Source organism: Canis lupus, chromosome 8 (assembly GCF_003254725.2).
Source record: "Canis lupus dingo isolate Sandy chromosome 8, ASM325472v2, whole genome shotgun sequence".
Taxonomy (NCBI): Eukaryota; Metazoa; Chordata; class Mammalia; order Carnivora; family Canidae; genus Canis; species Canis lupus.
Genome location: NC_064250.1, coordinates 39,534,254 through 39,559,707, shown reverse-complemented (window position 1 = coordinate 39,559,707; position 25,454 = coordinate 39,534,254). Strand labels below are relative to the sequence as shown.

Here is a 25,454-nt window from a genome sequence, read left to right as displayed (position 1 = left end):
GCCGCAAACCCCCCCCCCCCCCGGCCCAAGCGGGTTACGCCCCAGGGCGCAATGCAGAGCGACTCAGGCATCAGGAAGACAAAGTAAAACCAGTCGCACCAAGGAGAGGCAGCGTTATTTAGGCAGCCAGCTACTCCCCCAGAGCCTCCACCCTGTCCCCTGGGCCCGGCGCCCGGCGCTCAGACAGTGCCGGGCTCCTGGAGCCCCAGCTCCCTCCACGTGTCCTGTCTTCCCAGCAGCCTCCTCTGCAAGCCTCTGGAAGAAAACCTCCTGACAACTCGCGGTCTGCGGACTACAACTCCCAGCAGACACCGCTTCGCTTCGCTCTCCGCCCCCCTCCACAGGACACGCAGGCGCTCTGGGCTCCGTCAGCAGGCTGGACCGGCGACGGCCGTGTGCAGCTCCTTTTGGGATTTGTAGTTTTTCCGGAGCCAGCCGGGCCGTCAGTCAAAGGGAAGACAACTACAAGTCTCGGCGGCCCCAGCGTGACGGACCGGGTCACGTGGCAGGGGGCCGACCGGGCGTGCGTGCCGCCGTTGATCCGGTGCTGCAGTGAGGAGGTGGTTCTCGCCCGTGTTGTGTGTGTGTGTGTGTGAGTGAGAGAGCGAGTGAGTGAGTGAGTGTGTGTGTGTGTGGGGGGACTCGGCTTGTTGTTGTCGGTGACTTCCCCCTCCCCTCCACCCCTCCCCCTTCCCCGCCGCCGCTGCAGTGGCCGCTCCCTGGGCCGTAGGAAATGAGCGATAACGATGACATCGAGGTGGAGAGCGACGTGAGTCCCGGGGCTTCTTCCTTCCCGTGCGGGTTGTCAGGCGGGGACAGCGGCCGGGGCTCTCAGCGGGGCGACGGCGGCAGGGGGCCGGGCAGCCGCCTCCTCCTTCCCCTTCCCCTCCCCTCCCCCGGCTGGGACCGCCTCCGCCGCGCTCCCGGCTCGCTCCCCTCCAGGCTCCTAGCCGGAGCGGCCTTCTGGGACTGGAGGTGGGGTGGAGACACGCGGCCTTTGGGACCCCCCACCTCCCCCGGTGGAGGAAGGTGCTGCTGCCTCCGGCTCCCACCCTATCCCGCTCAGGATCCGGGGGTCCGGGACAGGGTGCGCCCGGGATCCATTGTCCGCTCCCGGGGAAGGGGACGCCGCTCGGGACCTGCCCCCCTCGGTTGCGATCACCCTCTTCCCGTGACCCACGGATCCTGGCGGGTGAGGGAGGGCGGAGAGGGGGTGGGAGTGCCCAGATGCCCAGAGCTGGGTGCGAGGGGAGGAGACAGTGCTCTGAACCCCCTCCGGCCGGAGTCGGATCCCGGAAGGAGGGGCGGCGCTCGGGACCCCCCTGCCCGGCTACCGGATCCCGCTGGGGGGATGGGGGCGTGGGGTGAGGAGGGAGGGAGGGGGGTCTGGCTGACTCCCCACCCGCCGCTTCCTCCGCCGCCGGCATTTTCTTTCTTATTATTGAATGTGAAGTGTAAAAATAACTTCTATATTTTCTATTTTTTTTTCTCTCTTATTCCAGGAAGAGCAACCGAGGTTTCAATCTGCGGTACGTCTCCTACTCTCCATTTCATTTTCATTTCCGTTCAGTTCTAGTCCTTTTTGGGGTCAGAGAGAAAAAGATTGTCCTATTGTTTTTAATACTGTAGTAAACTCTTCTGTAACCGCTAAGGTGAGGCGGGGCAGTTTTCTGGGGTTCTAGGTGGGGGGCGGGGGGGCGGGTTTTCAAATCTCCTCATCCTAGACTCTCCGGTGTTTCAGTGAGTGTAGGTGAGTGAAAGGAGCTGTTTGCAGAGAAATGACTCTTTCTGTAGTTTCCAGGTGGGGGATCTAGATGTCACTATGTAAGTGTAAAATGAGAAATGTCATTCTGAAGTAAATTGTATTATTTTGGGGCAAAGTGGTCAGATTTCGTTTGGCACAAGCAGATTCTAAACCATACATGCACAGTTATGTGAAGCTGAAGCCACATGCAAAAAATCATCTTTAACCAAAAGTCACGTGGTCATGTGACTGCTGTAGACCTATAGAATCTGGCACAACCTGGTATCATTCTAATGCAGAAATTAGAAATGTAGAGGAACCAAAGGTTGAATATGAAAGCGTCACAAACTGCTTATTTTGGTCTGATTGAGTTGAAGGAGAGGTATAAAAGAAAATGGAAAAATTGTCAAGGAAAGGTGGCATTGCAGAGATAGATTTGCTAAAAGGTGGTGGTTGAGACATGCAATGTTATCAGTAAATTTCTCAGGGTTTGGTATTAATGTTGTCAGTAGACGGTTCCGTGGATTTGGATAGATACTACTCTCATGCCTTTCCAGTTTGGGACAGTACCATGAATAGATTAGAGAAAAAAAAAAAGATAGACATAAAAAAAATCAGAGAGAGAGGAAGAGAAATACATCAGAGTGTCTAACATTTGACCGATGGGAACAGTACGAAGTTTATAGAATGAGGGTCAAAAATTCAGATGCCTCTGGGGAGCCCAGGCAGTAAGATCGTTGGGAATAAAGAGTGGAGGTGAGGACTGGGTTCTGGAATGCACATGTCTCATCTGAAAAGGCAATCACTAAACTCCGGTGGGGGGGGGGGGTGTTATGTGGGAGTAAGGGCTCACTGTTTCCAGATCTTATTTTTAAAGAAAGTCTAGAAACCCAGATTTTTATGTTATTTTTCTGATTTTTGAAATGATGTTTGGGACATCCAAGTTGTTTGGGAACTTGTTAGAATATGCAGGATGACACTTTGGTACCTCTGGTATCCCAGGATAAAAGCAAGTCCTCTTCCTTATATCTGTTCTTTTTTAGAGCAAGCAAAGTTTCTATAGGTTGTCCATGCAGATAGGCATTAAGAAAAAATATTGTTTATTGAGAGCTGATATTTGCTGTAAAATCTAGAGTATGCAGTTGTTCCAGAAGATTTTAAAAATTATACCTGGGTAAAAGTCACTATAAAAGGTTTGTTTGTTTTATCTTTCCTTGATATATTGTCAGACACTTACCTTTACGTGTTTATTTGGAAATTCAGTTCTTTTTTTCTAGTCACTGTGATCCTTATTGTGAACGTGGAGTTTCATGTTTGGGATCCAGTCTATTTAAAACATTTTTTTTTCCAAGTCTCCAGTTATAAAATGTGCCCCAGGGCTTGATCAGGATTGGAGGATAGGGATTGGTTAGGCATGCTTTGCAGAATCATTATTTGACTTGGAATTACATTGGCTTTCCAGTGAGAGAAAGTTTTCTTTGTGAAAGTTTGGCTTACAGCTCTTGAAAGCTTTCTGCTTTTCAAAATATCCATCCACAAGGGTATTGATGTAAATTGCTTTATTAAATTATTAAAATGTTTCCACTCTCCTAGAATGCTAATGTCATTGTTTTTTCTAGATATTTTTAGTTTGGTGGTAAGGTGCCTAGGTTTTTTTTCTCGTTGATTTTGGGAGGTGGGCAGTGGGAGTGAATTTGACCCTCTGTTTTTAATTTGACACCTCTACTTGCTGAGACTTTTAAATATTATCTGGCATAAAATAATCACCATAGTATGGAGAGAAGAAGCAATAGATAAATTTTATAGAATATCAAACAATTATCGTGAACAAGTGGGGTAAAATGGATTTTGGGTTTTTTCCCTCTGCGAATACATCAATTTCCCACCATTTAGTATAAATAATAAATATATTTTTTAAAATTTGGGGGAACTATTCTTAAGCTTTGTATTAGTTCAGAAAAGGATGTGAACAACCAAGTATTTAGGACTATTGGAGAACTTTTAAAAAGTTGTATGGAAAAAGGTTCTGTGAGTCCTAATGGAAATAGAGACATTTATTTATGTTTTATAATGTCACTACAATAGGTACAGCCTTGCTGTGTGAGAAATATAAGATTCTCAGCAAGAACAGTTAGGAAGTGAGGCTAAGTATAACAGAAAGTGAAACTGATTTGACGAATATTTTTTTCTCTTGCCTCAGTGCAAACGGAAAACAGCTTCTCCGGTGACCAGTAAGCTTTGTTGAATCCCAAACAATATTTTTATTACTAAATTTTATACATCCCACAATCCCACCAATGCTGTCTTACTGTGTTTTTGGAGGGAAGGGGTTACATTTTGAAGATAATGTTCTGGGACAGCTATGTTTCATACAAAGTGATCCTTTTGTTTTATTTCTGTTTGGGAAATTTCTTTTGGGAAAAATGAAAATATATGAGAAATGTAGGGTTAGTGTGTTAGTTGGAAAACCCAAGGCCTTTTTTAGCCTATTATCCTTCATATCAGCTAAATGTGTTGGCAGTTACAGTATATTTGTTAACGGGTATAAAAACAGATTTGTGCAGTTTCACTTGTGGACTTCCCTGATATGAAATATTTTTAACTTCTCAGCACTCTTAAGCAAAGAAGCACTTTAGGAATTGTAATCTCTTTAGAAGGGAATGAGCTTGGTCACCTTTGAGATTGGAATTTACTTACTCAGGAAACGACTCTCTGTTTTACCTAGAATTAAGTTGTGTGGCTTAAGTTGTGCACGCTGCGTATACTTTGTGTGTGCTTCACAATGTTGACAGTGATGCAGAAATGCCAAGTTTGCTTCCTCAATATGCCTGTTTGTTACAGTAAAGGGTGATCTTACATTTTAAAATTCTTTTTCAAGATGCCCATAATAGGGAAATAGTTGATCATGGAATCCAGCTTGGTTTTCAATTAAAATTTCATGACCAGGGGATTTTTACTTTCTTAAATAGCTATAGTTTGATAGCATATTTGCATAATAGCATTCCCAAATTCTTTCAGGCCCAAATTATACTAGAAAAAAAAAAGCCTCAAAAACACATGTATTAGTAGATGTTAGGAATACGTAGCAGGCAGTCAGCTTCCAGCAGGAAAGGTGTTAGAAAGTTGAAGTTTATATCCTTCTGTTAAGGACTTTAGTGAGTTTCTCCTCCTAGCTACCTGTTATTTCGTGTTGTAGTTTTCGTGCTGATTAAAATGAATTAAGTTGCTAAGAAATTCCATTTTATTTATTCTGTCTGCTTGCCATCAGAAGTAATAAACAGATCTTTTCTGATGAGAATTTTGAACCTGTGTATTTTCCGCATTTGTGTTTAATAAGAGTAGCTTATTCAAAATAAGTTAACACTCTCTCTCCTCTAAAATGCAATCTTTCAATTTCTTAAAGGCAGTAAATGTTTAGTGGGCAGCTCTAATTCAGTATTTGCTGTGCATTTTTTATATGGGAATTAAGAAGATTCTCCTGTAGATGGGGTTAGATGTCAAGTAACCTGAAAGAAATAGCATTGTTCTGGAGAACCTTTTGCGTCCTTGAATAATGGAGTATTTATTTCCCCGTGCTATTTGCCTACCTAGAACTTGCAAGAAATGAGGTTGCTAACTGATGCAATGCCTTGAACGAAGCTGTATTCTCTATGCAATAAGTTGGAAGGAAATAATTTAGAGAGATTCCCCTCAATTTTGAACAGACCTCCTTAGCTTGAATGACCTCCTGCCGGTTTAGCAACTTCTTGGCCAACAAAATAATGTTTGCTTTCAACATATAACAACACTTAAGATACACGTGCTTGTTAGTGTCAGAGGTGGACAAATTATAGGTGAAGATTTGTACTCTGGCTGCCAGTGTGGAAAGTTTGGTGGAAATAAAACTAAGAGGCTGAGTAAAAACCTTGGCAGAGATGTCAAAGCTGGAAGCGATTTGGTGTTGGAGTTCCTGTTGAGCATCTGTGGGCCACGCTTCAGTATCACACAGCCCTTTAGGATTTCTGTTAGCCTGGGATGCCCTGAAGGAAGGGTTTTTTGGCAGAAACTGCAAATGGAGTGAAGTGGAAGGGTGGCAGCATCCAGTCACAGCTCCTATAGGATGTAAGGATGGAGGTATTTGAGAGCTTGCTGTGTAGACTCAAAATACTTCTGCTGTCTTCTAGAATTTTTTTGGTACCACTTGTTTTCATTATCAAACATCTTTCTCAGTACAGGCGACAGGAACTGGCTAATTTCTGAGTTGAATTTTATATGTTCAAGACACACAGTTCTTTGGCCCTTCCCCCAAGCCTCCCCTTTTAACTAGTTTTGAGTTTGTGGGAATATCTCAGATGCTTTACATTGAAAGTCTTTATCCTGTTTTTCATTCTCAACTCTGAAATCTTGGCCCTTTCAAAAAAGGGTTGCCAGCAAGTAAAGACCATTAACAAAGCAATGATAAGCCTGGCAACTGGCCTTCCATTTGGATGATTTGGAGTGGGGGACAGGGGAGCATTATTATCAGGCTGGATGGATCTCTATGGTTTGGAAATGTTTCCTGAACAGAATTCTCAACTTTGTGTAAAGGTTTTTCATATGCTCTTTCAAGCTACTTAGAGGTATCATTTAGTATAGAGTTACTTGGAGTTAGCATGTTAATTCTGCATATTTTTAACTTGCTCTTTCAAATGAGGCCTAAGGAGGAGAAAATACATCATTGCCATTGTCTCTGAGAGCTTTGAAATTGACTCTGGTTAAGAGAAGCAGCTTGAGGATGAACATGGCAGCAGGGATTGGTCTAAGATTCTACTCTTCTGCTAGTTAAATTGGGCCTGGAACCACCACAGAAATTCCATCCACTACTTCAAGAACAACAGTCCCCAGCCCAGGCTTTCTACCAGGCAGTGGACTGCTGCCTTTCCTTGTTGAGCCAACTTCTCAAACTTGGCTGGCTCCCTAGATGAGAAGCCAAGATTTCTGCTGATGGTCCACAGCCAAGTTCACTTAACAATCCTCTAACCAAAAGACTTGTCCGTTTGAGTCCTTTCAGGGCTCAGTGAATGGGAAGGGGGTAGTGCATTGTGGGGATGATTTTGGTGTTAGGTTATACCTAGCTCCACCCCTGTGGTGCAGGCCTGAGTGAAACCAAGTCCAACTTGATTCTAACCTTTTGAGATTTGCAGGACTCTCCCAGAAAGAAAACAGACAATTAGGATTTTATTTGTATCAACAAGAGGAATTGTGGGTAACTCTGCTGTCACTGCTTCTGTGCACAGCTCTTAAGCCGGGAGGAGGGCCAGGAATTAGGATGATTTAGTAGACAGGAGTATCTTGGGCTGCTGCTGGAGACCAAAGCTGGGCAGTTCATTTGCATGTAAATAAACCATCTTAGGGAGTATGTAGCAAATGCTGGAACAGCTGATAGATGCCAAATGCCATCTCCACCTTCTCAGCACTTTAGGTATAGTCCAGGTTAGAGCCCAGCCCACTTACCTGTGTAGGTGACTAGAGGGGACTGTAAGGAAAGGACTAGGTACTTAAATATGCTTAATTCCTTCAAGTTTTTTCATCCTTATTGTTAGAAGGCATTGGCATTCTTCTTTTGATGCTGTGTGATACAGTGCGTGTACCTCTAGTCTCAGGTTATCTAGTGTCCAAACTTGATCACTCCCTCAGTCTCTCCATAAATTCCATGTGTTACTGAGTTCAGCAAGCACTTTGCCATGAATTCAGGCTTAACAAGATTAGGAGAGTTTTAGAAGTGTCCAGGCATCTGCCCTGAAAATGAGTTGCTGCTATGCTATGTAGAGTTACGGCCACGATGGGAACCAGGTGTCCTTTTCAACAAAGCTATAGGTGAGGTATTGTGCTTGAGAGACCAGGAAGTGACTTCAATTACCACAGCTGCTCCCAGCTGCCTCTTTGTTTCTAATATCTAAGACTTAGGATTAGATAATAGAATTTCAAGTCCTTTCATTCCCATGACTCTTGTCTTTATAGACTTTTGTCTGTACATCTTGTCTAGTACAAGGATTCATTTGAGGCATTCTTGTGCTAAGCCAAGTTATTTACTCTTGTTGCTTCATATCTAAAATTCCTGGTGTCCTGGGTAGGTTAAAGCTACCCGAACTTTCCATATACACACTTGCTCTCTAGGTTAGCTCAGTACAACCTTGTGTATTCAGGGTCAATTCTCAGAGTATATTATTTTCCATAATTCCCAAAGTGTGAATGTGATAAAATTCTTGCTTTTGACTAAGTTAAGCATCTGTGTTCCATTTGGAGGGAATGCCCTTTTTCTAGGGACCTGCTGAAGCTCTCTTGCAGCGCTCTCCAGCACTCTTGCCTGAAGCCAGAGTATTTTGCCATTGCTGATTTTGTGGCCAGTAATCATCCCTCTCCAGCTGATAGTTCTTTGTGATTCTAAGCCGAACAGGATAAAGACTTTGGTCCATGGCTATTTAGATACTGCCAGATAAGCTTGACCTGCCACAGGTGCCTGAGGAAATTTATTCAGAGCTTGTGGGTATCAGATGATTTGCTAAGAACAACCTTTCTGGCATAGCCTGTGTTGAGGGGAAGCCCTTGGCAGGATCACGGCTGTGGATCCACTTTTTAAAAAAAACAGGAACTCAGAATGTGGTTGGTGTCTTTATCAGCTCTGTCATAATCCCAGATTCATGTATCTGGGGTCTCTAGAGGTTTTAGTTTCTATTGTATGGTTTGGTGAACAGGTCTTCAATTAGTCCCTTTTAGCAAACTGGAGACCTAGAGCAGGCTTGTGGTGATGGGTTTCACATTGAAAGAAACACTGTACCAGTGACCTTACTCCTTCCCTAAGCATCCACCATGGGGAATCTTTTACAGTGGGGGTGTTAACATTTTATGAAGGGCCCCCCAGAGCTTTTCCCTGGTCACTTCCCAACCGTGGACTGGCGGCTGTTTTAGCACATCAGTAAGTTGTGGGGGAAGACTGATGCTGCAGGAGAGTGACACTTGGTCCCTGTGAATAACTTTTATTTTACTTATGCATGAGCTGGATGCATCGAGCTACTTTGGATGTTCCTGTCGCAAGCCTTGCTCACCCCTTTCTCCCCCTTTAGCAGATCCTAATTCTGGAGACTCCTAACTGCCCACCTCGACAAATCCTTCCCAGCCCAATCGCCAGGGACAGCGCTGACAGCATATACTTCCAGGCTATTCCCTGCCTACCTATACCAAGCAAAAGGAGTGACATGGCTAATGTGCTCTTTCTCCCATTCTTCTAGGCTGACAAACGGGCTCATCATAATGCACTGGAACGAAAACGTAGGGACCACATCAAAGACAGCTTTCACAGTTTGCGGGACTCGGTCCCATCACTCCAAGGAGAGAAGGTGAGTTTATTGAGAAAGTCGATGGCCACCACTAACTTAAAACTTGCTGTGAGGCTTACCAGGTACTTACATGTCTAGAAAGAAATGGAATCAGAGATATTCCGGTATTGTGGTTTCCTTCATTTTTGATTCTTTGGAGTATCATTATACACCTACTCTCTCTTTAGCAAATAATGACAGATGTGATAGAGCTGCTTATAAGACATTAGTAGGCATTATCGTTTAAAATTAGAATTATTTGTAATAAATTACTCACTCAAGAAATGATTATGACTATCCACTATAGTACAGAGAGTAGCCCATAGAAGTTTGGGATAACACGAAGGATTTCTGAAGTCAGTGACTCCCTAGGTCTCCATGAGAATTCTTTCATATGGTTCAGAGTTAATATTTATCTTAAATGAGACCTCTCAGGGAATGTATGTGAACCAACCTGGGCACCAATGATCTCCCATTTCCAACAACTGTTATTTCAAGGCATATAAAGAGCATTTTAAACTATGAGACAAAAGACTAAAGGAAAGAGACATGTTCATATGAAATGGAGGGAAAAAAATGACTGGTCTTATGCTTCCCTCCACCCCACTGATGGCCTTCCAGAAACTAATGTTTTCCCTGGAGAGGTAGGCACCAGCTGTTTCTACATTTGAAAAACAAAGTTGGAAGCTTTGAGTAAAAAGCCTATGGGTTAGGGTCACTTCTTGGAATTTGGAAAAAACATCTGTTTGCACAGTTATATCCTTAACACAGAATGTAGCCAGCTGCTCTCCGCAGCAGTTCACTTGTATGAAGGGCCGACTGCAAAGAGGACCTGTGTTTTATTGGTCCAATGATCTACTGTTTAAAAAAGCAGCTATTTTAAGAAAAATCATTGCTCTCAGGTAGCTTTGAATGGCTCTCTTGATTTAGCTCTGTGGGTGGGAGTCCTGAGTTTTTTAGGTTATCCAGAATTAAATTTAGAATCACTATAGTTGCACTTTGTTTATACGGCTGCTCTGGTAAGTCATGTGGTTTATACCTTATCTAAGGTGTGGCTTTCTATGTGACTGAAGCTTGGGGTAGGTCTGACCTTTATGAAAAAAACAAAACAGGCCATGTGAATACCTAGTATTGCAAAACCAGAATTTGCCATGGGTTAGGCCTACTTAGTGTGGACTTGGTTTAGTGGCCTTGAACTAAGATGTTTACCTAGAATAACAACATTCCTGGGCAAGACATTCTCTAAGCAGTATAGGAAATCCTTAGGATGGAGAGACTCATCCTTTTAGTCAGGGTACACACATGCAAAGGATTATCTCTTGTGCTTGTCTGAACTGTTGATACTCAGTGCTTATTCATATGCCACGGCATCAATTTAAATGGCTTTGGTGAACTAAATGGACAAAGCTCCCTTCTTTTAAGTCTCTCATCTAACCAGGAGCAGCACCAAGGCAGTGTTTCCCAGGAGGTGGCCTATGGCTCACTCCAGATTCACTACTGACTGCCATTCTGGAGGCAGGCATGAGACTATATATTTATAACAAGCAGTCAGGTGATTCTTAAGCATTCTTAAGTTTGAGAACTCTTTGGGAGAAGCTGGTCATAGGCGCTCAAGTATACTTTTTTCCTTATCTAGCTGATTCTGTGCTGTCATAACATTCTTCTTTAAGTCTTTAAAAATCACAGTATCGTAAATCCTGCTGTCTGCTTTCTTCAAGGAAGTTGATGGTTTAAATTTGGTAGCCTTACAAATTGAATAGTTTGTCATTCATTGTGGCCCATTCATTCAGTCCATTCATCAGATGTTTACTGAGGCTCTGCTGCATTGCCAGGAACTGTTCTAGATACTAGGGAAACAGCAGTAAACAGAACATACAACTAGAAACTTATTTGGGTGAGGAAAAGATAGAAAGTGAATTAATAGTGTAAAATATATATAGCACGTTAGATAAGTGCTATGGAGAAAATTAAACTGGGAAGGAAGGGTTGCAGTTTTTAGTAGGGCAGACAAGAAAACTCACTGGCAAGGCAACATCTGAACAAAGGTCTGAAGGAAGTGAAAGGAAGAACCAGGCATTTATCTGGTGATAAGTATTCTAGGCCAAAGGAAGGCAAGTGTAATAGCCCAAAGGTAGGAACCTGGTAGCATTGCTGGACCTGTCAAGAACAGAGGCCAGGGTGGCTGGGATGGAATGAGTGAAGGGAAGGTGACAGGAAATAAGATCGGAGAAGTAGGAAGACGAGGGGAGAGGAGTGGTCGAGCGGCCAGCTTATGTGAAGCCCATTAACAAAGCCCGAGGGTAGAAATTGACCAGGTGCCTTTCTGATTTCAGAATCCTATCTGTGTTATAATCCAGATATTTCGCACTAAATATGAGTAAAGTAGCCCTGAGCCCCTTCCCATCTGAATTCCACCTTCTGCATCATTTTCCTTGTCTGCCAGCATTGTTTCACAGATGCTGTAGGGAGTCTAACAGAAAGAATACTTTGTCTCTCAGTCTTCTTAGTGCTCACTAAATGTTGCAATTTTTTAAAACCATGGTATTTAAACCAAAGGAAATTGGCTAATTCTTGATTTGGATTGCGGTAATTAAGGTTGCAACATTATGTAAATAATCGTGAGTTTGGGGGAGCTTAGATCAATTTCTTACAGGGAAGGCCCTCTAGTCTCCTTTGATTTGAGCATCTTTTAAGTTCCAAATGACTTCTCACTTAATATTTGAATCATCTGTCATACATGTCCCAAGCTTTTTGTTTTTTAAAGCGAAACCAGTACTGAGTGAGTTGTATTCTAACCAGGAATGAGGGATACTTGTATAAAAAAAAATAGCTTTAAATGTGAGAGCCATACTCTGTCTGCTGTTTTATTTTTACTATAACATAAACGTTATAAAAAGTGGTCACCTTTTACATTAAGTAAAAAGAAAAAAATCAGTAATAACCAACAACTCTGTTGCCATATAAAAGTAAGCACAACGGTTCTGTAAAGTTTTATACTAATAGAATTGGACATATGCTGTTCCTGCCATCATTACTGTATCACAGATGAGGAAGCAAGCTTGAGATCCTGATCCCTATCTGCAGATGGACAGGGACTAGAATCCAGGGCTGCTGATTGCTGAGGTTGATCTTTATACCACACTGGAGAGGTAAACAACTTGAGGATATTTTGAAGAAATATTGCTTAAATACTTAGATCTTTTTATTGGGAGCTCCCCCTAGGTAGAGCCAGTAATCTTGGCAGTATGTCTTACTGGGGCTGTTATTACTAGCATACTCTTTCCTGAGGTGGGATACATAGGTGACACTGAAGTACAGACAGTTGAGGATCACTTAAAGTCTGTAAATTTTTCTGAATCCACTTAGTTTCTCTGAGAAATAAACCTTATTGTTGGTGGTCCATTTGGGTTTTGCCATAGGTCCCAGTGTAAGCAAGCCGACTCTCAAACTCTGTTGTTTGAGTCTCTTTTTTTCTCATGTAGTTCTTCCACTGGACATCACACAGGGAAAGATAGTATGGAATTAAAACCATCAGCCAGTCAACAAGAGTAAGGGAGTAAGGGCAAGAACAACTGTTCTAAGGGCTTGTGGGTGGCTCAGTCAGTTAAGTGTCTGCCTTTGGCTCAGATCAGGATCCTAGGATCCTGGGGTCCTGGGATTGAGCCCCACATTCGGCTCCCTGCTCAGTGGGTAGCCTGCTTCTCCCTCTCCTTCTGCCACTCCCCCTGCTAGGATTTTGTCTCTCTCAAATAAGTAAATCAATAAAATCTTAAAAAAAAAAAAAAAAAAAAAAAAAGAATAACTGTTCTGTAGGAAGACATTTCTCTTTTTTAAACAGAATTATTCGTTTTAAGGGTGCTCAGTTGGGTACTAGAGAGTGTTGCCCTGTGGGTTGCTGGCACTGAGCTCATTCTCTTTATATGGATTCAAGACCTGGTAGCCAGCCAGGTAAAGTTTGCCTTTACATGGGAATATAATTTTGCCCTCTGCCCCATAAGTTAGCCCCAGCATCCAGTCACACTATCTCCTTAGCATGGTTGACTTTAGTGATAAAATGTTCTATAGCAGCATTGCCATTTGTAGCTGTATAGTGGGTTATAGAAATTTCTCATCTTTTTAGTCTGTTCCTAAATACCTGCTTATCTAAATGGTTAATTGCTCTCTCAGGCAGTTGTACTATGGATTTCTCCTTTCTGGGTAGAGCTGTGTTAAAAAGAGATAATATAACCTGAGATGAAGAAGAAAACCAGGGGTTCTTCTAGTGAGCATTAAGTTCAGTATTCCTTCCTTTTGGGTGAGAACATGAGGGCCCTGCCGCAGTCAACTCCTACCACAGACTCTGGCATGTGGTAGTTCACAGTACATAGCTGTGGAATGAGAACACCAGAGGAAACCGTGGGCTTACTGAGTCCTTGAACAAAACAGCAACAGCTAACATGGTTGTATGCATCTGTTTAATTAAGACCCAAGACCTATGTGAGCACTGTAGAGGTTTAAAATATGTAATAGATAGTGTCTCCTCTTAAGGATCTTGTTTTTTTTTTGAGAGAGGATTGTACCTATTACGTAGCAATAATAAGGTAACATGCTGAGCATCAAATAAGAGGTTAATAAGAGGTTAATTCTAAGCTAATCTGTTTCATTTCCATTAAAGCCTACTTTTCTTAACATGTTAAAGTGTTGATAACCAAATAGCTCCCTTATACCAAGGAACCTGATGATTCTTACAGCTAAAGGTCAGTCTCTTCTTCAACTCACTAAGCACTGTGACTGGAGCACTTACCCCAGTTTTAATTGTACATATGTCTGTGTGGTTACTTGGTGACTATCTGCCCATCTGCCACCCTGCACTAGAAGAAATATCATGAGGCAGGGAAAACATCTTCTTTTGGTCTTATTTCTTCCCTCAGTGCCTGGCACACAGTAGGCTGCAAAGCAAGTATTTATTTTATTTTTTTTAAATAAATTAATTTTTTATTGGTGTTCAATTTACCAACATACAGAATAACACCCAGTGCTCATCCCGTCAAGTGCCCCTCTCAGTGCCCGTCACCCATTCACCCCCACCCCCCGCCCTCCTCCCTTTCCACCACCCCTAGTTCGTTTCCCCGAGTTAGGAGTCTTTTTCTTCTCCCTTCCCTTATATTCCCTTTCAGTGTTATTTATATTCCCCAAATGAATGAGAACATACACTGTTTGTCCTTCTCCGATTGACAAAGCAAGTATTTATTAACCAAAGGCAGGAAGCCCCCTGTCCACCTAGCCACGTATACTGGGAGAGGCTCATCCCAGTGGACACCTTTTATGATATGCCATTCATTCAGCAGCACTGTTTCTGTGTCATATCTGGGCTGTTGAAGTGATTATCTTTTAAATGAAATGTAAGCCACAGCCCTACCCATTTCACCTCATTATTCATTAAGGTTATTTCCTAGACAGACTCCATCCAGCCTAGGCAGTTATTTTCTTCAAAATTAAGTTTTTCAATGGGGAACCTGGGTGGTGCAGTTGGTTTTAAGTTGGTTGTGGTTCAGGTCATGATCTTAGGCTTGTGGGATCTGGCCCCACATTGTACTCCATGCTCAGCGTGGAGTCAGCTTGAGATCTGTCTCCATCTCTGCCCTCCCACTGGTTCATGACTACATGTGCTTGCTCCCTCTCTTTCTCTCTCAAATCTTTTTTTAAAAATAATTTTTTCAAAAATTTAATTTTCTACCTTAAATTTGTCATCTCCATTGAGCCCTGGGCTTAGCAACTATGAATGTATTGATTTATTGAATTCTTTGTACACTGTATTTATGTGCTACTGAAAACCTTCCCAGGGCTTTTCAGTGCCCATCGAGGTGAAAACTGGCATTCTGTGTCCTCTAAATAAGGTACCCACGTTGCCAGCCTTCTTTCTTTTCTCCTTCCCTTATTGCGGAGCACCCTCCTCTGTTTCCCCAGGAATGTCATTTATCAGAGCTGTTCGCCTTCTTAAGGTCCAACTCCAGCCATATCACCCAGAGGACATCAGGGTTTCATAGTGAAGAGACACCCGCCCCCCCCCATGAGGGCCTCTTTCCTGCTGAAGCGCCTCCATGTTTCTCCCCACCTGGGCCTCCCCTGCCTGCCTGTCTGCCTGCTGGCTTCAAGGCTCATATCTTGCAGTTCACCGCCCAGAGAACCTGCGGTATTGGTCTCCCATCAGCCCCAGTGTGCACGGGCTTCACTGGCCTCTCCTATTCTCTCTTCCCTCTGTGGCAATCTTACCACCTAACTGAAGGGTATGCTCCTTGAGGGCAGAAGTCTTGTCCATTCTTCTAGAAGTGTCTGCAGTGCTGAGCAGGGGAAGGCTCATGCCTATGGAGAGGACTAGAGAGCCAGGAGGCTGTACTAATATTTTCCATCTTGAGATTTGGAAGGATACTGGATTAGGTTCCTAGGCTTTCCCTTCAGCATTTTTCTTTTTTTCCTGTAGCAAAATTGCAAAAATTTTAGGAAAATGGGAAGAAGAAAGCAGTGTGTACCCCCTTTCTCTAACACAACTATAGCCTTTCCTTTATTCTAAGATTCTAAGACAAGTGTTGCCCTGTACATGTTTAATGTGAGCCACAATGCATTTTCAATACAGTTAAAATTTTCTAGTTGACACAGTAAAAAAGTAAAATAACAGATGAAGTTAATTCTAATGATACATTTTATTTAACCTAATATGCAAAAATAAGTATGATTTCAATGAAATCCATGTATTTTGTACTTAATAGCACAGCTTAACTCAGTCTAGTCACATTTCAAGTGCTTATCAGCCATTTGGACAACAGTGCAGTTCAGACATAGCTCCCTGCTCCATACCCCATGTTAATGACTAAAACTGGGTGCTGTCTTACAATGAGTGTCAAAAGAAACTTGCCTCCTTTTTTTTTCTCCCCTAAAAAGCTTCTGTTGCTAAAATTCATGGAATAATTGATGGAATCTAAGAAGCAAGGAAATGATGGTATTTTCAATCTGTATATTCCCTTCTGATTTCTTTGTATGCATGCTTTACATGACTGAAATATTACAGCTTGTTATCACATAAGATGCTTTTTGCCCAGTGATAAGAGTGTTTGTATTTAGTCATTAGGCATGTTTCTTCTGTTGGCCAGTTACATTGCTTCCTGTTTTTAATTATGTAAGTAATGTAGTGCTGACCATCTTGGTTGTAGGTGACTGTTTCCATAGAATAGATTCCTAGAAGCTGGATTGTTGGGTCTATGGTTAAGAACATCTGGTTTTTGCTGTGTTGCCAAAATGCTTTCTGAGAGGATTGTTTTCATTCTTTCATTTCTTATTTTTTAAAGTAAATGCTAAAGACTAGTCTTTTTTTTAAAAAAATAAATTAACATATACTGTATTAATCGTTTTAGAGATAGAGCTTAGTGATTGATTCATCAGTTGCATACAACGCCCAGTGCTTATTACATGGTGTTCTCCTTAATGTATATCACCCAGTTACCTCATCTCCCTACCCACCTCCTCTCCAGTGACCCTGTTTGTTCCCTAGAGTTAAGAGTCTCCTACAGTTTGTCTCCCTTTCTGATTTCATCTTATTTTGTCTCCTTCCTCTATGATCCTCTGTTTTATTTCTTAAATTCCATATATGAGTGAAATTGTATCATATTTGTAAAGATTAGTCTTTTGACAGTGTTTTGAGAGTTCCAGTTTTACTATCACTGGAATATTTTTGGAGGAGGAACGAATTTAGTCGGCAAAAGGTAGTAATTAATTTTGTATTTTATTACTTATAATATGAAATCCTTTTCCACATATTTACTAGTTGTATTTCCACTTTGGGGAACTGTGTACCTCTATCCTTCATGGTCAGAGTTTGATGACCAAGTGTCACAACTTCATTTCAAACTGCCAAGGGCACAAGGAAAAGAGTACAGGATTTGAAATAAGATTTTTGTAGACCCTTAAACAAATGTCTAACTCCTAGCTTTAACTAAGCCCCTTAGAGGGCATGATAGCTCTGCCTTCCTGTAGTAATCAATAAAATGGTCCTTTAGGCTGGGGAGGGCTTGCCAGCAGGATGCTTTGAGGGGCCATGTGACTGTGCTGGCTCTGACCCCACAGCCTTCCAGCCTCCTTTATTGGCATTGATAGGGGCTCCATTTTGTAATGAATACTTTAATATAGACCCAAATTTATTGTGCAAATTCTTTAATTTTTATTTTCAGAAGATGTCTTATTCCAATGGAAATGTATGTCGGTTTTTCTGTAGCTCCCTCTTAACCTTAATATGTATAAAGGCTTGTGCAGATTTCAGAAAATAATGGTTTTATGTTCCTTAAAATACGTAGTGCACTACAGATGTCAGTTAGTGAGGCAGACAGTACTATTTTCATTCCCCAGGATATGGCATTTTGGTTCTTAGGAGTACAAGGCAGTGGTATCATCTGCTTGGTAGGGTCTTATTTTGACAGTGAGGAGGAAAAGTGATAAATATGACCAAGATGATTACTTCTTAAGTCAGAGCTAGAACCCTAGGGAATAGCAGGGGTGTTCCTAACATGAACATTCTAGGAGTACTTCTCTTCCTCACCTCTCTCCACTTGCTTTCTAAAACAATGTGGGTTTTTACACAAATCCAGATTACTGTAAGGAGATTTACATCTCCACAAATGTGTGACACTCTTGCCTTAAATAAAAAATTTTGAGAGCTACTCTGTTAAGTGGGATTTAGTAACCTTGGATTTTACCCTAATATCAGTGTTAACTACTTCAAGAATCATGTGGGACCTTTAAAAGGGTCTAATTAGAATCAAACTCTTGGGTTTGGGTCCTTTTGTGAACTATGTTCATTTCTTGCTGCAACACATGAGTTGCATTCCCTCTGACCCCAAGTACAGTTCCATTCAAGTGGGTGCCTCCAGAGGCTGGGTTGGCCCTTTCCTCTCCTTGTTCTTTAGGCAGAGATGTCATCATGCCAGTAGTGGTGGCACGAGCCAGAGAAGGGACAGGAACCTGTTGGGCACCTTGGCTACACCACACTGGGTCTTCTGTGTTGATTTTGGACCATTGTTAGGTAATGAAGCCAACAGCACCGTTGGGAGCCGGCATCTCCCCTCTGCTAGGGCTAGGGTCAGTCTGTTCTCTCATGCTGTCTTGTATCCTTAGGCTTTTTCTGTTTGCTGCTCTTCTGCTAGAAGCCTGTTTGGTTTTCACCAGTCTTTAAGAGAAAAAAAAAAAAAAATCTTCCTTCAATGGCCACTATTATTACAAGCTACTTTTTTTTCATTTCTCATTTTTTCAGCCTAATTCTAAAAAACTAGTCTTCAGCTTCAACTCATCCCTATGCTCATTACCTCATCCCTGAGGATGATTTACCTGAACTCTGACTCCTCCAAGGAAACCATCCTCACCTGGGGCTTTATTGACCTCCTTGTAGACAAATCCTGTGACTCTTGGATTGTCATTTCCCTCCTGCTCAGACTCCTCTCTATGATATCCCTGTTGGTGCATTTCTGTTGATCTTTTCCACAGCTTCCTCTCTGCTACCAAAGTAGAGGTGTCCTGGAGGCCTGGCTACAAATCCTGACTCTGTTACCTAATAGTAGGCAAGTTAGTGTACTATGCCTCAGTTTCCTTAATTATAAAATAGAGGAAATAATACATCAGAAGGCGGTATGAAGGTACCTGGCATTTAATAAGTAAGTACTCAGGAAGTGTTAGCTGCTGCCATTATTGTCATCATCATCATTCATATTGCCATAATGCAGCCATAACTTTGGAACAAGACCTGGCAAGGCTGTCCAGGGAACTTTTGCATGGCTCCCAGAGGTGGAAGGAGAGGCTGAAGAGCCACTTTGCATTAACTCACACTGCTATGTTAGAAGCCTAGTACCTCTTTCATCCCCTCAGCCAGTGTGTGCTGTCTTAGGGCTGTGTTGGTTTCTGCTTAGGCAGAATCAGAATTGGTGCCTTGTGCTTGTAAAAATTAGCAGGAAAAAAATTATCCAGGTCCTTACTAGTATCCAAAGGCAACAGTCCATCTGTGGACACATTGGTTTACCAAGTTCTATCTGCTCAGTCACACACACACACACACACACACACACACACACACACAGATTACTGATCAGCCAAAGTGCATTTCAGAAAACAGAAACTGAAAGCCTGCCCAGGGCCATTCCATAGTCTGTGCCATAAACCCTGAGGCCACTCCACAGTCCAAACCATAAAGCCCGAGGTTCTTGTCAGGTTTCTTGTTTACTGTTCACATAGTAGAAACTCCTGAAGGCACGGAAGGGCCTGCCCACACCTTAATCCTGTGGCTGGGCACATGATCTCATGGTTTAGAAAGCCAAGAAGAGGGGATTTTAGATGTCTAGCATTTTCTAGCTTCAGCAGTTTGCTTCTACACCCTCACCCCCCTGGACTAGACATGCATGTAAATTTGGGGCAATTCTGTATTTTGTGCTTGAAAGTTTTTCTTGTTGTATTTTAGTTGGTGAGTACTCTGGGAAGGGCAAAATAAAGTTAATTGGACTATTCTTTTGGACTTGCCAAGGGGTGGCCTGGGATGCTTGTGCTCTCAGCAGGGGGTGGAGGAAAGGCTGTGCTTAGTGTTTTGGAGGATTTTTTTGCTGGGTTTATACCAATTCAGCCTTCTTTGGGGACCTCTGTGTTCTGAGCATCTGTGAATTTTATCTTCATCTGAAAACTGGGCTGAAATGGAAACTCCCATTACTGGAAGGATCTTTTTTCCCCTCTTTGGTTTGTTGTACTGTGCTTACTCCTCACTTTCACTTCATGGTTTCATGTATAACTATGTGAGGAAGAGACTGGTAGCACACAGGCTGCTACTTAGTGTGGTCATTCATTAGTAAGAGTCATCGCTGAACATTTGCAGTCTTGTTTTTTTTCCTTTTTTTCCTTTTCCTTTTCCTGCAAATGAGTAGTTAATAAGAGCTAGTGTTGCTTTCTGGGAACTATTAGCTGAAAAAATAGGCAAACTCAAAGAGCCTGGGATATAATTATACATAGCAACCAGGTCATTGATGAGGTGCATAGAATTTGGAGGGCTAGGTGCAGTCTGAATTTCTAGAATTTCTAAGAAATAGCCACAGAGAGAAAAATTATGTCTGCAGTCATAGAGCCCAGAATGTACCTATCTCCTGGGTGCTTATAAACTTCCTCACTACTCTGCCAGCTATCCTGCAGTACTTCTTTAAAATTCCATCTCTAGTATCCAGAGAAGCAGAGTATTTTAATTAGTCCTTTCTAATTATGTGTGTGTGGGGTGGGGAGGTTCTTCCATTTTATCCCCTAATAATTACATTCTAGTAAGTTCCCTTCGGCAGAAACGGGAAAAGCATCTATGCAGCCAGAGTTGCAAGCCTGCTTTGCTGGGTACTCTAATTCTTCCAACATAAGCTGACTTACTCAGGAAACACACCTGGCTCAATCTCCACTCTTGTACCCTTGCTGTGCTATTCTCTCTGCCCAGAGTGACCCTTTCCCACAGATGTCACTTCAGTTGTGTGTTTGTGCGCTCGCGCCTGCACACGCACAGAGCCAAGGCCAATGCCTGGCACACAGTAGGTAATTGCCCCAGCCAGAAGCCATCTTTCCTGTGGCCTTTCTAATCTGTACTACTCAAGTTACACTTGTCGGTGCTGCCTTGTGATTTGCTTGTGTATAGATATATTTATCTCCTCAGCTAGATAGTAAGTAAGCTTCTGGGCCAAAGAAGCCACAACTAATACATTTTGTTTCCCCCACAGTGCTCAGTACCTTCACATAATTTGCAGCAGATAAAAATGGTTAAATATGAGCAATTTCCTTTTGAGGAAATTGCCTTAAGCATGCTATAAGAGGAAAGCCTGAAAGTTCTAGTACTTTTGAGGACTAGTAAATAAATCCAGGCCTTGCAGTCTTCTCTGATATGCTGCCCAGCCTGAGGTATAGAAATTGAGGTTGTCAGGGTTTAATACAAGTGGATTTAGCTTTGCTATCCTGAGGGTAGATGTTTTCCTTGCCCTTTCCCCCCTGTTGTGTTCTGGTGGTTTGGGACATGCTAGAAGTATGACACAGAACTGTCCAGTATTGCCCTACCCTGAGTAAGAAGTTTTGCTGCTACTGCTCAGAATCCTCAGTGGCATGAATGCCATACTCAGAACCTAGAATACCCTGCCTTGGGTATCAGTCCTCTTGGCTTTATACCATTCTACCAGTTTGGCTGGTTAGCTGCCTGGCCGTGAGTAACTCTGGCCATGTTTGCAGCCTGGAGGGACTCTTTGAGGCATGTTTGACCTCCAGGGGCACAGTAACCTGACATCCATTTTAATAGCTTATCAACCTCTTCCCCTAAAAGGGCAGTGCCTAGGCTGCCCATGGCCATGGTAAAGGTGCGGTTGCTTCCTGAAATGGCCCAATCTCCTGCCCTTCCTGTGTTGACATCAAGCTCTGACAGCTTTCACTCAAGTCTCTTCAGTCAGGAAGGTTGAAATAATGACACAGCAGCACGTAGTCAGGGTTAGTCTGAAGTCTAGGGACATTGGTGAAAAGCTCTGCACCTACTCCGATTCTGAGCTGGCTTCCCTAACAGCTTGTTCTTGTCTCTCTGGCCCAGCTGCCCATATCACTCCCTAGCAGAGAATGAGTAGTGCAAGCTCTCAGCTAAGTAGGATTTTAATGTTTTCAGACATAGCCAGGCTGAAGACTTGGAAAGCAGCCTAAATAACCAAAGGGGGATGGAGGAGTACAAGTTCAGGAATTGGATGGACCTGAGCTTGAATCCAGATTCTGCCAGTATCTAGCTGGTGACTGAATACACCAGTAAACTCTGAGCCTCGGGCTCCTGGTGGAGCTGCCTCCCAGTGCTGCCGTGAGGTTAAGCTGTGTAAAGCACTTACACACAAGCACAGCTTGACCAGCACAGAGACGGCTTCAACAGCAGTTCCTCTCCTCTGTCAGCCCCGGCCCAACTCACCCTCCTGTCCTGCTCTTGCAGAAAGGCATGGTTTCCTCACTGCTTGGACGAGGTCCTTACTTTGTTCCCTTTGCTTTTTCTCCTGTTGCAACAGGCATCCCGGGCCCAAATCCTAGACAAAGCCACAGAGTATATCCAGTATATGCGAAGGAAAAACCACACACACCAGCAAGATATTGATGACCTCAAGCGGCAGAATGCCCTTCTGGAGCAGCAAGGTGAGCACCTGAGCTGGTGGGGCAGCTGGCCCTGCTGTGCTCTGGCCAGGTCAGGGCTTCGCACCTGGGCCTGCAGAGTCAGAACCAGTTACGGAGTGTGTGCTCATAAGTGGCTGCGGCCCTGCTTCTTGGGCCTGAATAGTTGAGTGTTAGAACCATCCTGAGGAAGGACCTGAGCCGCCAGTGAGGGAACAGTGGAGTCTAGGGGTTGGACATTTGGAGACTTTTTTCTGACCTGATCTCTCCCCTTCTTGGGGCTCAGGTGGTCTGCCTGCAGTAGGGGTCACACCTGGCATCAGGTGTCTCAAAAGAGAGGTCCTTGGATTGGAGTGTGCTGTGTAAGTACCAGAAACTCCAGGTGTTCAGGGACAGTGAGCCCTCCCCATTGTCAATGGTAGTCCAATCAGGGCAGCCTATGGGCCAGGCCCATGCTGTTCTCCAATGCTCACACCCGCCTTTTCCTACAACCACAGGGGAAAGCGAGAGCTGATCAAGTTCTTTGTTCCTGGGGAATTCACTTCTCTTCCTCCCTCATGGAAGATGCAAGTAAAAGGAAATGCAAGTAACCACCTGGGTTAGAACATCTCAAATAAAATAAAATAAAATAAAATAAGATAAAATAAACGGGTTGACCTTCCAGGCTCAAGATGAGCTGATCCCCAAGGGACGGGCAGTGGGAGGTGGCAGTGGGTTGGTTACTGGGCTGAGCAGCCTGCATGTAGGGGCTATGTGTCAAAAGGCCCAGGTATTCTGTGTGTATTGGTGACTTGCTTCCAAGTGTCCAGCTTGTCTTTCCAAGTGGATCTTGTACAAGAGAGCTAAGCCAAAACTTTTCTTTGGCTGACACATCTTATGTCATCCTTTCCTGCTGCTGTGTGGCCTTCACACCCTTGTGGAGCCTGGCATGGCCAGGCCAGCTTCTCCTCTGTCATTGCACTGCTGGTTCCCACAGGGAGCTTATGCTCCTGTCTCTACACTCGGCTTCCATGGCAGGACGGTGACATCACAAGCCTTCTCTTTAGGGTTGGGTGGCATCGCAGAGTGGCTGGCCATGTCCACTGGGCCCCCAGGTCTGGCTGGGAAAGGAGGGAAATGAAGTGTGTGGGTGGAACAGCCACCAGAAGGGACTGACTTCTAAGCCACCCTGAGCCTCGGGGGCCAGCAAGCCCTTCGGAAGAACAGGCTGGACCCTGAGCTGAGACTTAGTTACTCCCCCAGTCTCCAGAAGACTGTAACCTGCTTGTTTGGTTGCCTTTCAGTCCGTGCACTGGAGAAGGCGAGGTCGAGTGCCCAACTGCAGACCAACTACCCCTCCTCAGACAACAGCCTCTACACCAACGCCAAGGGCAGCACCATCTCTGCCTTCGATGGAGGCTCGGACTCCAGCTCGGAGTCAGAGCCCGAAGAGCCCCAAAGCAGGAAGAAGCTCCGGATGGAGGCCAGCTAAGCTCCGCGGGGCAGGCCAGCAATACAAACTGTCCGTCTCCTCCATCGTCCCGTCCTCCTTTCAGTTCATCCCCAGAACCCTCACAACCATTTAAGAGACTCTTTTTTTTCCTCTCTCTCTCTCTCTTTTTTTTTTTTTTTTTTAATTTTATTTTTACGTAGAAGCTCTTGGACAACAGCTCTCGTTCTCCTTCCCCATTTCCACAATTTTTTTTTTTTTTTTTAATGTTTCCCTTCAGGGATTCCCTGTCCCCACCAGGAATTTTTAAACCAAAACACCCCAACTTGGCAGCTTTTTCTGTGGAGGATAGACGGCCGGCCGGACCTCTGAGCACATGGTGTCCTGACCAGCCACCAGCTCCTCCAGCCCTGCCGGGCACTTGCCCGGAGGACTCCTGCCCCTCCCAGGCCTTTCCTCCCAGGCCACCCTCACCTCCGTTTGATAGACTTTGTGAATCTGTGGACTGCTCTACTTTAAGAAGATGACCGGTTTGGAGTAATCAGAACTAATCCCCTTTGTTTTTTAAGGATTTTTTTTTTTTCCTAAAAAGCTATTTATCGCTCCTATTGAAAGACCAGATCTTTGAAGAAGTCTGTGATATAAAAACAAGTGGGGACAGATTTGCAGCACAGTCTTTGGCCTGTTTCACTCCTGCTTCTCTCAGCCAGCCATGGGGAGGGCCGCATGACACTCGTGTGGTATGTGTAGGGGACAGCCGGCAGCAGTGAAGTGGTAGCCGCCAAGGGGTGGTTAGGGGGTGGGACGAGGAGGGAGAATCGAGTCGGGTAGAGGTTTTGTTTTGAGGGCCAGTGATGATGTTTTGATATTTATTTCCTGCTACTGAAATTTGGATCTGAGTGAATTGTCCCTATTTCTGATGATGTCGGTATTGCAAAGCGACAGATTCATAAAGTAATGATCAAATCTTCCTTTCTTTCCGTGTGTATTTCTAAGAAATAGAGCCAACTGATTTTGTATGTAAATACCAAGAGCAATTTACCTGGTACTAAACCCGCACCCCAGTGCGGACCCTTCCCCACCCTCACCCTACTCTTGTTCCAACTGTCCTGGAACCCGTTCCCATTGTGTGATCCAGCCCTGGTCCTGGCTGCGGTCAGCAGATCCCAGTGAAGGGTTTTGTGTGTTTAGGCCTCATTTCTTTGTCTTTTTCCTACTCTGTTCCTGGCATTCGCTGATTTCTAGTGTGTACTCTGTAGTCTCAGTCCGTGTTTGATTCCATTCCATGGAAATAAAAAGTATGTTGTACATACTGCCCAAGAATTGTCTTGCAAGTTAAGGCTTTCCCCTTTACTATAAGACTATAAATAAAAACTTATTTTATCCTTCTTGGTGGTGGTGTCTTCTTGCCCTAGCAGAGGCCACGATGGTTAAGGGAAGGAACCCTCTCTGGAAGCCACAGGGCCTATGGGGAGACCTAACAGAAGGGTCACTTACCTGGGCTTACAGAATTGGGAGCTCCTGGAAGCCACAGCAACCCTCTTGTTCTAAGGGCTCAGATCAGCTGGGCAGGCCAGGGGATGGGTGAGCCAGTGGTGGTGACTTTGCTCATTGAATAGAAGTTTTTAAAGTTCAGCAGGGATGTGGTTATCCAGGGCAACATTTCTAGATACAGTTCCTGCTAAATAAATGACCCTTGGGGAATTGGTAGCCCAGAGCTGTGGATTTGGGTTTCTCTTGGTAATGAATGCCCAGTTCAGAGGTGACTGGTAGTCTCTAGGTCCTTTGAGTTTCT

The 25,454-nt window shown here is 43.8% G+C and overlaps 1 protein-coding gene across 7 annotated transcripts; it reads left to right on the top strand.

Annotated features, from left to right (window-relative positions):
• The first annotated feature begins 500 nt into the window (after positions 1-500).
• On the top strand, positions 501-25,047 carry MAX (MYC associated factor X). Of its 7 annotated transcripts, none has more exons than XR_003134885.3 (6): positions 526-769; positions 1,503-1,529; positions 8,992-9,099; positions 22,131-22,254; positions 22,728-22,828; positions 23,514-23,653. XR_003134885.3 is itself a non-coding variant. In XM_025442988.3 (5 exons), the coding sequence occupies exons 1-5, from the start codon at positions 734-736 to the stop codon at positions 23,699-23,701; spliced, it is 483 nt and encodes a 160-aa protein (XP_025298773.1). In that variant the 5' UTR covers positions 520-733; the 3' UTR covers positions 23,702-25,047. The 7 variants fall into 7 exon arrangements, 3 of the variants coding, with proteins under 3 accessions (XP_025298775.1, XP_025298773.1, XP_048969220.1); XR_003134886.3 differs by having other exon boundaries at positions 550-769; positions 22,728-22,812; XR_004818317.2 differs by having other exon boundaries at positions 550-769; positions 22,728-22,816.
• The last annotated feature ends 407 nt before the right edge of the window (positions 25,048-25,454 follow it).